Source organism: Raphanus sativus, chromosome 8, assembly GCF_000801105.2.
Source record: "Raphanus sativus cultivar WK10039 chromosome 8, ASM80110v3, whole genome shotgun sequence".
Classification (NCBI taxonomy): domain Eukaryota; kingdom Viridiplantae; phylum Streptophyta; class Magnoliopsida; order Brassicales; family Brassicaceae; genus Raphanus; species Raphanus sativus.
Genome location: NC_079518.1, coordinates 16443274 through 16453765, shown reverse-complemented (window position 1 = coordinate 16453765; position 10492 = coordinate 16443274). Strand labels below are relative to the sequence as shown.

The 10492-nt window shown below is 36.4% G+C and overlaps 2 protein-coding genes and 1 pseudogene across 2 annotated transcripts; 1 reads left to right on the top strand and 2 right to left on the bottom strand.

Moving 5' to 3' along the window:
- Window positions 1-232: 232 nt before the first annotated feature.
- Window positions 233-1589, bottom strand: LOC108820161 (putative F-box/kelch-repeat protein At1g32430). Its single transcript, XM_056991825.1, has one exon. It carries the CDS (start codon window positions 1555-1557, stop codon window positions 346-348), a length of 1212 nt encoding a protein of 403 aa, XP_056847805.1. The 5' UTR covers window positions 1558-1589; the 3' UTR covers window positions 233-345.
- A 370-nt stretch (window positions 1590-1959) lies between these two features.
- LOC108820985 (3-dehydroquinate synthase, chloroplastic-like) lies at window positions 1960-3000 on the top strand (annotated as a pseudogene).
- A 558-nt stretch (window positions 3001-3558) lies between these two features.
- On the bottom strand, window positions 3559-6902 carry LOC108820160 (DEAD-box ATP-dependent RNA helicase 5-like). Its single transcript, XM_018593136.2, has 13 exons — window positions 6214-6902; window positions 6015-6136; window positions 5834-5941; window positions 5648-5728; window positions 5469-5547; window positions 4999-5084; window positions 4867-4923; window positions 4708-4775; window positions 4564-4632; window positions 4373-4466; window positions 4140-4304; window positions 3929-4021; window positions 3559-3829 (listed from the first exon to the last, which is right to left on the bottom strand). Exons 1-13 carry the CDS (start codon window positions 6605-6607, stop codon window positions 3734-3736), a joined length of 1512 nt encoding a protein of 503 aa, XP_018448638.2. The 5' UTR covers window positions 6608-6902; the 3' UTR covers window positions 3559-3733.
- Between the last annotated feature and the right edge of the window lie 3590 nt (window positions 6903-10492).

The window sequence follows — 10492 nt, the reverse complement described above, 5'->3', positions numbered from 1 at the left end:
TCAATGTAGCTAGTTTATTTACGCTACTGCTGCTTTATTTGCAATTTTGCATCTTTCTTGTAAAGAAAAGAGACCCTCCTTTAGTAGGTTTAATACAAACGTAACATTTGAGAAGATGCTGCATGTTTCTTCAGCATGCTTTCTGATGGTTATGTACGTTGGGACAATACAGCTCCTCAAAACGGGACACATGATCATAACGTACGGAGTATTGGAATATTACATGTATGAAACTCTATTGTTGCAAGTTCAAAACAAAACCATCTTAAAACTATCGCAAAAGCTTAAAGTCCAACAACAAGTGAAAGCTAACAAATTCTTCGAAAGAACATTATTCCTGAAAAACTAAAAATACTTTATTTTGCTAAAAAGGAACTTTAGCTTCAGAAACAACCAAACAAAAAACCAAAGGAATGAATAATTAACTTGTAAATTTGCTTTTCCTTCTTCTCTTTGACACCCAGGCACCATGACCAAACTGGGAAAACAAGTACAATGCAAAGGCCAAGGATCCACTACAGAATCCAATCGTGTTTTACTGATTAACTTGTTTTCCCCAACAACATAGATCCAAGCCCGGCCATCTACGTCGCAAGAACACACAACGAGCCTTTTACTACCCCTTTTATCGTCAATGAAGTAACTTGGCTGATAATATGATTGCATCTGTATTAAATCCGGCAAGTTAGGGATTGACACTTCCATGAAAATCCTCCATTTCACTTTCATTCTAGACCGAATATCAATCTTGTCCTTGACCACCCAAATTTGTATCTTCTTTGTTACATGGCACTGCTTTAATAACGAAAACCGATCTCCCCTATAAACTCTAAGGACAAGAGTATCACTATGATCCTTCTGCGCACATGGTAGATCACAAAGATTGTAGTTTTTTTCTCTCCGAAAGTTGTAGAAAACAATGAAGAAGGAGGGACGAGTCAAGCCGTAAGCAATAAAAAACAAATTTCCATTCAACGATACACCTCTTGTCGAGTGTATATATATCAGATTCGATTCACCCGTTGTTTCAGGTTTTTCTTCTTCGTCTTTCCACTCATCTGTGTCAAAGTCATGGATTTTCCACACAGTGGTAGTGTGACTAGTGTCTGAAGCAAGGGTCTTATAAACAATTTTCTTATTTATGGTATTATCATCATAACCTATGCCAAGATATTCAAAACTAGATTGGTTAACACCACCCTGGATGCATCTAGTCTGTCCTAACCACGGGTTACAAACCACAGCTCCTTCGGCCATGCCACATAGAATGAACCCATTGCACTCGACCAAGTCATTAGGTTCCTCATCTTTTAAGCCGGGGATATTTAAGGTTAACTCACGCACCTCTATCTTGGGATTGAGGCTTACCGAATAAACCTTGGATTTAGTTACTAAAATGAATCGAAACGTCTTCTTGTGGTTGTTGATGAAAGTGTTGTCGTCGACGAGAGTTTTCCATTGTTTGCAAACGGTTCTCAATCGGACAAGTGGTTTAGGAGGGAGACGAGAGAGGATCTCTTCCACCAAATCCCATGGAAGCGTCGCCGTCTTCTCCATTATAGGGCTCGCTGCTTTTTCAGAAAAAAATCTTTCACATCAAATCCGCATTTTACAAGATTTTTTTTTTGTTATATATTCACGCTACATCCCCATATTCTCTCCGTCCGTGTTTATCATTTGTTTGATTTTAAGTTTTCATATTTATTTGAGAAGTAAAATATACAGTACAACCACACGTGGTTTTTTTTTTTTTGCTAGCTGTTAGATTAATACTCCTTTCATTTTCAATTTAGATGAAGTTTTAGAGAATGTGTTGTGTTTCAGTTTACACAAAGTTTTGAGACTTTAATCTAAAAAGTAATAAAATAGTTACTAGGAATAATTATCATTTTTTTGTTAATATGTTGGTGAGAATAACATTAATTTTTTAATGTTACATATTGTGTAGAGGTTCCTCTCCTCCTCAGTCTTCGTCTCTTCACCAACCCAAATTTCTTTTGATCCGGATCGACTTCCAATGGCTGCGAACACCATTTCGCTATCAATCTCCTCCTCCCCTAAAACTCTCCACTCCCTTCAGTCCCCCCGCGGCGGCTTGATTCCCCCACCAACAACCATTTCCTTCCCAAAGTCCTTGTCTTCATCTTCCACCACTATCTCCAGATCTCGTGTTCGAGCCGGTCCCAGCCAACCTGCTAACGCCATGACTTCTTCTGTTCCCACAATAGTCGAGGTCGATTTGGGTAACTGAAGTTACCCCATCTATATCGGCGCCGGCTTGCTCGATCAATCACATCTTCTTCAAAGGCATGTTCACGGAAAGAAAGTGCTTGTGGTTACTAACGAACGAGTTGCTCCTCTATACCTGTACAAGACTCTTCATGCTTTGACTTTCGGAAACCCCGACGTCGTCACTGTGGAGTCTGTTATTCTCCCTGATGGAGAGAAATACAAGGACATGGATACTCTCATGAAAGCGGCTTGCGAGCTACCCTTAATTTAGGTCATACCTTTGGCCATGCCATAGAAACTGGCTTCGGGTATGGAGAGTGGCTCCACGGAGAAGCTGTTGCAGCTGTCACGGTAATGGCAGTGAACATGTCATATCGTCTTGGCTGGATAGATGACTCAATCGTGGAGAGAGTGAGCAACATCTTAAAACGAGCCAAATTGCCTACAACGCCGCCAGAGAGCATGACCGTGAGCATGTTCAAGTCCATAATGGCGGTTGACAAGAAAGTGGCAGATGGACTGCTGAGGCTGATTCTCCTGAAAGGTCCGCTGGGAAACTGCGTTTTCACGGGAGATTATGATCGGAAGGCCTTAGATGCTACGCTCCGTGCCTTCTCCAAATCCTGAAAACTTTCTTCTTCTTCCCTCTGATTTTTGTTTGGTGTGGTTTTGTTCCAGATATATGAATATGTATCATTAGTATACCCAACTTGTAACTAGCTTTGTGGAATGTGACAATAATGAGCTTCTATAATATATAATTAGCACACTTTTGGACGAAAAAAAAAGAGAATAGCATTAATTTTTGGTAATCAAGTATTTTTTGGAACAGAGGGAGTATCAAATAAAACGACAGTTACACTAAACTGGTGGCAAAAGAATGTAAACTTTCCAGAGCCGTATGCGACAAGGTAAACATTACTCGTCCGAGACAAAGCTAAACCAACTACGAACACATAACTAAACATAAGCAAGGGATCACGAAAATTATTCACAATCATTAAAGATGTGAATTCGATCGAAAACGGAAGCAAGGATGAGCTAGAAAGCGTTGACGATCCAATTCATTTGAGGTGAGATAAGAAATCCAAGACACATTCCTCCAAGGAAACATGGACCGTGCGTCACCACTCAAAAATAACCTTCAACTAAAGGAAATCACTAGAAGACGAATCTTGCATCCTGAGCAGCCAACAACGTAGACGTTTTGACAAGACAAAGCTAAGACAAGACCTGCCAAAGCTTCTTCGGGATCTTTCGACAAAAAAATTGTTGAATCTTAAACTACAACCCTTCTTCCGTGGTGATCATATAGGACAGTGGATATAATAGTCTTGTGTATTTTATAACCAAACAATATGACAAAAGAATACAAAAATAATGAAAATGGTAAAACAAAATTTATGTTATATTCGGGCAGAGCCGACTAACAAGACGAAAATCAAACGCAGGTTTTATAATATCCAACTATATGTTAAACATAAGATAACTAGAAAAAAAACTAGTCTTCATCGTCAGAATCAGCAAATGTAATCTTCTTAGCTTTTGGAGCATCAGCTGCTATTTCTTTGAAATGAGGTCCATAAAGTTTTGATTCCTGTAATTTTTTTAATTAAAAAAAAACAAATCAATGACTCTAGATGAAGAAGAAGAAGAAAGCAAAATGTGCACAAGAATATGATCAAAGAAGTCAAACCTTTTTCTTGACATGAGTGCCAAACTTCAAAAGATCAGCCGGCACCACTTGTCCAGCTTCCCTGAGAACATTCACAAGCTCTCCAGCAAGACCCTTAAAGAGACAGTCAGTGAGTAAGTGACACAACAACATATATCAAGAAAAGAAACTGCTCAAAGAATCTATAAAAAAGAGATTTTTTTTTTTCATTTTAGGAGTAAAACTCATTTACCTTGTTCTGTTGTGTGAAGAAGGTATGCGCAACGCCCTTTTTACCCGCTCTTCCTGTTCTCCCGATTCTGTGTACATAATCCTCTGTTGTTAGAGGGAAACTGTAGTTTATCACAACTTCCACGTCAGGGATATCGAGCCCTCTTGCTGCTACATCAGTAGCCACCTACAATGCTCTCTGTCTTAGGAACATCATATGGTTATTAGTATTATAAGGAGTTGAGAAAGACGTACCAGTAACGGACAGGATCCTTCTCTGAACAATGCCAAAGATCTGGTACGTTCGCTCTGTGGTTTGTTTCCGTGTATAGATACAGCTTTCCAGCCTCTAAAAAAAGGTTATGTTATAAAGATTGATTGGCAAACTAGTCAAGATGTTTGTTTTCTATTTGTTGAGCTGATTCATGAAAAAAAAAAGATCAAACCTTGTGTGAAGGAAACGCTCAAGACGGTCAGCTTCTGCCTTGTATAAGGCAAACACCAAAACCCTGTTTCTGCAAACACCAAAAGAGCGTGGCAATCAGTATGGTAACAAAAGGAAAGGTTGGATAATTGAGTAGCAGAATTACTTTTCAGACTTGTGGTATTTTTCTAGTAAAGCAACGAGGCGCTGGTCACGAGTATGATCGTCCAACACCTGCGTTTTAGCCCAAAACAAAGACATGTTGTTAAAAGGGTGGGTGAGATGAGACAAAACGCTACTTGCAGAGGGAGAGGAGAAAACATACCTCGATGATTTGCAAAACGTCGTGGTTGGCAGCTAAGTCTACAGAACCTATGACTACCTGAAAGAAAATTGAATGATAACATTGAGAAAAATGAAACAAGAGTGTACGTGAGAGAAAGAGAGGAAAACAAACCTTGACAGGGTTTGGATCCATGAATTCCTGAGCCAATTTGTGGACTTCCATAGGCCAAGTTGCACTGAACATTACCATCTGACGAACTGTTAAAAAAAAAAAACTTCCATTAAAAATGTGGCGGGAAGAATCAAACAAGACCTTAGAGCATCAATATTGGGGAGGTTTTAAAAGAGCCCTTAAGGGAGAAGGGGAGGGGACCAAGGCAAAAAATGAAGGGAAAGCCCTTATGTAAGGGCTGTCCTTACACAGCCCTTACACATTCATGACCAAAAAAAAAAAAAAAAAAAGATTGGGGGACTTTATGGAGAGACACCAATAATGATGGTCTTACCTTGATGGGCTCCTAAACAAAACCTTAGCTTATGGGCTGTAATTTTTATTTCTTTCTGCATTTTAATTTGAAAGCTGAAGTTCAAAAAAGAATCAAACAAGACCCCATGAGTTGTTGGTTGGGTGAGACCACTTGCCTTTATTCGTCTTGCTCAGTATAAACCGGACTGGTTCCTCGAAACCCATATCAAGCATTCGATCTGCTTCATCCAATACCTGGCACATAGGAAGAACTTATGTTACACGACATCACAATGCAACTTACATGATCCTAAGTCAAAAAAAAAAATTAATAAAGAGATGTTATGTTGCTTACCACAAAGGAAACATCAGAGAGACGAAGCTCGTTAGAGTCAATCAGATCTCTCAAACGACCTGGTGTACCAATGACAATATCCTAAACACAGAAGATAACAAAAAAAAACACATTTATTTGATTGATCAGCCAACACAATATTGTGTCCTGACAAAAAAAAAGAAAGAGAATAATAAGAAGTCTTACAACTCCAGATCGAATAGCGTTAATTTGAGGCCTTTTAGAGCTTCCACCATACACACAAATCGTTTTCAAACCACACGGTTCTCCAGCTTCACTCAAAACATCAGAAATCTACACACAAAAAATAATAATAAGAATACGTTTCCTTTCATCTTTATAAATAATATTATCTCTCTCTCTATACCTGAACAGCTAACTCTCTCGTCGGAGAAAGAACAAGACATGTCGGTTTCCTAGTTCCTTTACCGTTCTTGTTTTTCTTCAACGTGTGCATAATCGCAGGAATCCCAAACGCCAATGTCTTACCTAATCATGAAGTTCCAATTTAAATTAAAAAAAAAAAATTCTGAAACTAGCTAACCTAACACAAACACATAACGAACCTGAACCAGTTTTGGCGATCCCGATAAGATCACGACCGTCTAACAAGAAAGGCCACGAATGCGACTGAATGGGAGAAGGTTTCTGGAAAGTCTTGCAGCAATCAAGAACATTGTCAGGCAACTTTGATTCAGCGAAAGATGTTAAAGCTGCGTACTTGGCTTCCTCCACATCTTTTCCGGTAACGACGACCTTCTGTTCAGTTTCTACTCCGCCTCCGTTGCTAACACCTGATACGTCAGGGACTTTATTCTCTTCCTCTTTCTCCTCTCTCTTGCGCTTCTTCTTCTCTTTATTACTCAACACCTTACCATCGGTGACCTCTTTCTGCACTTCTACTTCCTGAGTTTCCTCTCCGTGTTTGTTCTTCTTACTCTTCTTGCCTGATTCTGTCATCGGACTCTCGACGGCGGCTAAAGGTTTGCCTGAGACAGGAAGCTCTTGCTTTTTTCCACCTTTTTTTTTGTTTACGGTGAGAGTTTAAACGGCCAAACAAGAGTCGTTGTCCGGTTTAGGTTTTTATTAGGGTTTTTTAAAAAAGGTTTTTAGGGTTTTGGCATTTTAATAATGGAAAATTCTCCTTAATAGCCATTTTAAAGATTTTGTCATAAGAAAAATATATTTCAAAAAAATACCAAAAAATATTTAATCAAAGAGATAGTAAACCTTTATATTTCTTGCTTTATACATATATGTAAATAATAAAAACTTTTTTTTATAATTTCAAATTATAAGTTTTTAAAATTTGAACTTTTTCATTATTTTACTTTCTGAATTCTTTTTCAATTTTTTAATTTTTTTTTTGAAATTCGAAGATACTTTCTGAAAATTTTAAAGATTTTATTTTTAAATTTTTATTTTTAAATTTCTATGTTTCTAGTTTTAAACTCTACCTAAAAATCCACTTTTAACTCTAAATTCAAAGTTTAAGGTTAGTTAACCCTAAAAATATAAAGATATATTAATCTTTCCATAAAACTTTTTTTTGGTCGCATTCTTCTTTGAAACTATTTTGGTGAAAATAAACAAAAAGAATTATCCTATGAAATTTCTCTTTAATAATTGTTTAAAAAGGTTGGTACTTTTTTGGTCATCTATTAGTTTATTGTTATATACTGATATGATCGACATATTCAGGGCCTGACTGGTGTAACCGCAGCGGTTGCAGTTGCGGTTGCGGGAGTTTGCGGGTGCGGGTAGTTGCGGTTTTAAGCGTTTTCTAAAGATTTATACGACTGGTACAACTGTTAGAAATTGTTGCGTTTGCGGGATTCTTATGACTGGTAAACTACCAAACGCAACATCTATTAAATAATAATTTAACAATATTTACATTTTAGGTAATTATAAAATATTAAAAATCATAATAATATGATAAATATAAAATTTATATTTATAAAATCATATTATTCAATTTTGAAAATTTATAGAAAATATTTTAGTTTTGAATTTTTATAATATAAATTGAAATATAATATGAATACATTTTACAATTTCTATTATTTCAATTGAAATTTTTTATTGGATATTTTTAGTATATCTTATTTATTCTGTTTTTAAAGAAAAAAAATTATCCTCCCGCAACCGCCCGCAACCGCAAACGCTAGTTGGAACCAGCTTTTGATTTTAAGAGGTTCGGAGCGGTTTGAAGCGATTTATAGCGTTTTCTGTGATTATTTTGAAACGCCAACAACTGCTGTGAACCGCAAAAGCTGCGTTTGCGGGTGGTAGCGGGAAAACCAGTCAGCCCCTCAGTTACGATACTTATTACTTCCTTTGTTAGTGTTTATTTTATATTATAGATAACTACACGACTTATGTGTATATATGATTGCTTGGTCGACCATAATAATAAGCTTTCCCGTTTATTTCGAAACACGTTATCAGCACGAGACTCTGAAATTCCGAGTTATCTCAAAAACTCTAATTGACGGCGCCATTTCAAACAGCTCGTTCTCTCACACCGTAGAAATCCAGACGACGCGTAATATATCAAATTAAAGCTCTTGACGAGACGAATCCAACGCCGTCGGCCTCGCCTCTATCTGACTCTGGACGCGCCCTCACGCTCTATTCTAAGACACGCCGTCAAGTGACCTAAAACCCTGAAATTCTAAAACTCATCCGACGACTTCAAACCGTTCGTTCTCTCAAACCGTAAGGATCCAGACGACGTGTAATATATCAAATTGAAGCTCTTACCGTGAAGAATCCATCGCCGCAAACCTCGTACCAATCCGATATCAAACGCGCCTTCAAGCTCCGTTCCAACCTGCGCCGCCAACTACCCTAAAACCCTAATCAAAAGCCTAAACCGCAGCCTCTCTCTATACTTTGTTATTTTCTGTGATTTGCTTTATCTATCTATACTAACTTGTGTTGATTCATTTTTGATTAAGGTTTCTAAAGCTACAAGAGATTTTTGCTCAACCTAAAACGCGACCAGCTCCTGATCCGTTCCAGTCATGCAGTTCACGATCCGACTTGTTCCAGCTCTCGGTGGTCCAAATCTACACTTCGAAATTCTAAAGGTAAACTTTGAAACCCTAAAAGAACACATAATCGAACGTGGTTGATTGATAAAGGAATGACCATTTAAATTTTGCAAAACCCCAAATAAAAACCCTAGCAAAAGTTTAATAGGTCCCTACCCTTCCATGAGTAAATCGAAGCTCTTAAACCAAAAGTTCGATATGAGATTGTTTATCAATTAAAATCAAAACCATAATGGTTTCTGAATCTCAAAACCTCTTTGATCTGAATGATCAAATCGAATCCTTAAACCTAGAAATCGATCAATCCTCTAAAACATAAACATGATCGGTTTCATCCAAAAACATCTAATTTTTTTTGTGATTCCGACTTGATTTCTTGATCTGATTGTCTAGTTTAAATATTTTTAAGTTGTTTTTGATGTTTTAGAACTGCTTAGAATTCAGAATTACACAAACCATATTTTTTCTTATGAAATCCGATTGCAAATAGGTGATTTTCGATTGAAATTGTTAAATTTTAGTCTATTTGCTAGTTGATTTCCCTGATCAATGTCGAATTTGACTTGAATTATTAGGGATTAATAGAAAAATTAATAGAATTTTTCTAGATTGCTAAATTGCAAATTTTACTTTTTCTAGAAATTTCCGGTTTTGTGAAAATTGACTTTTTATGGTTTCTGAAAGTTTCCAAATTAGTTTTAGAATAATAGAAGATTAGAAAAATGCTAAAATTGTTTAGATTGATCTGATTTTTTTTAAAGTCATATAATGACTATTTAGATCAATGGTTTCGAAAGTTTTTATAAAAAAGTAAAACCCTATATTTTCGAAACCCTAAACCATATTTTCTCTCTCTAGAATCCAATTACTTTTAAATCATCTAGAATCATTTATTTGATCTGATTTTTTTTTATTTTAGCTCATCTTGATCATATAGACATTGATTGCTAAGGTTGCATCATGAAACAATTTTTTTAATTGATCATATGAGAAAAACGGATTGCTAGATTGAATGGAAAATTGGATTGCATTGCATAAAAATCAAAGGTTGAAAGAAACCAAAGTTGCATTGCTATATTGACTAAAAGAAATCAGATTGAATTGAATAATTTAGAGGTTGAGAGAAACCAAATCACACTGCATAAATAAAAGGTTGAAAGAAACCAAAATGCATTGTTTGAATCTGATTATAAGTCAAATAATAAGACTCTAAAATATATATTTTCAGATGTCGAATTTGGATTATCCAGCCATTAATCTCTCTGGAGATAATTATTTAAAATAGGCCATGAACACTGCAATTGTCCTGAAGATAAGAGGACTTGACAGATGTATCATCAAAAGCGAGTATGCAACTGAAAATGAAAAATATGGGGCAGTAACAATTATTCGCCAACATCTCACTGAGGATCTCAGAGATCAGTATCTAAAAATTGAGAACCCTCTAGACCTTTGGACAGATTTAAAATCTAGATACACAATAGTATTATTACCAAAGGCTAGGCATGAGTGGATAAATCTCAGATTTCGGGACTTTAAGTCCGTAGATGAATATAACTAAGCTCTAATCAAAATCGTTTCTAAATTAAAACTATGTGGTGAAGAGGTAACAGAGGAAGATTTACTGGAAAAGACATTCCTCACATCTGATCCAAGGGATCTATTGTTACAATATTCCTACAGAAAAAAAGTTTCACCACTTATACGAATTTGATCTCGTATCTATTACAAGCTAAGAAGAATAATGAGATACTAAAGCAAAACCAGTGAGATGAGAATTCCTGAA

Excerpts from the sequence above, each read along its gene's own strand:
- LOC108820160 (XM_018593136.2), bottom strand. The coding sequence starts at position 6,607 with ATGACAGAATCAGGCAAGAAGAGTAAGAAGAACAAACACGGAGAGGAA. Across the intron at positions 6,137-6,213 it reads GATCGCCAAAACTGGTTCAG|GTAAGACATTGGCGTTTGGG; the intron begins GTTCGTTATGTG and ends CTTCATGATTAG. Across the intron at positions 4,776-4,866 it reads ACGTTTTGCAAATCATCGAG|GTGTTGGACGATCATACTCG; the intron begins GTATGTTTTCTC and ends GCTAAAACGCAG.
- LOC108820161 (XM_056991825.1), bottom strand. The coding sequence starts at position 1,557 with ATGGAGAAGACGGCGACGCTTCCATGGGATTTGGTGGAAGAGATCCTC.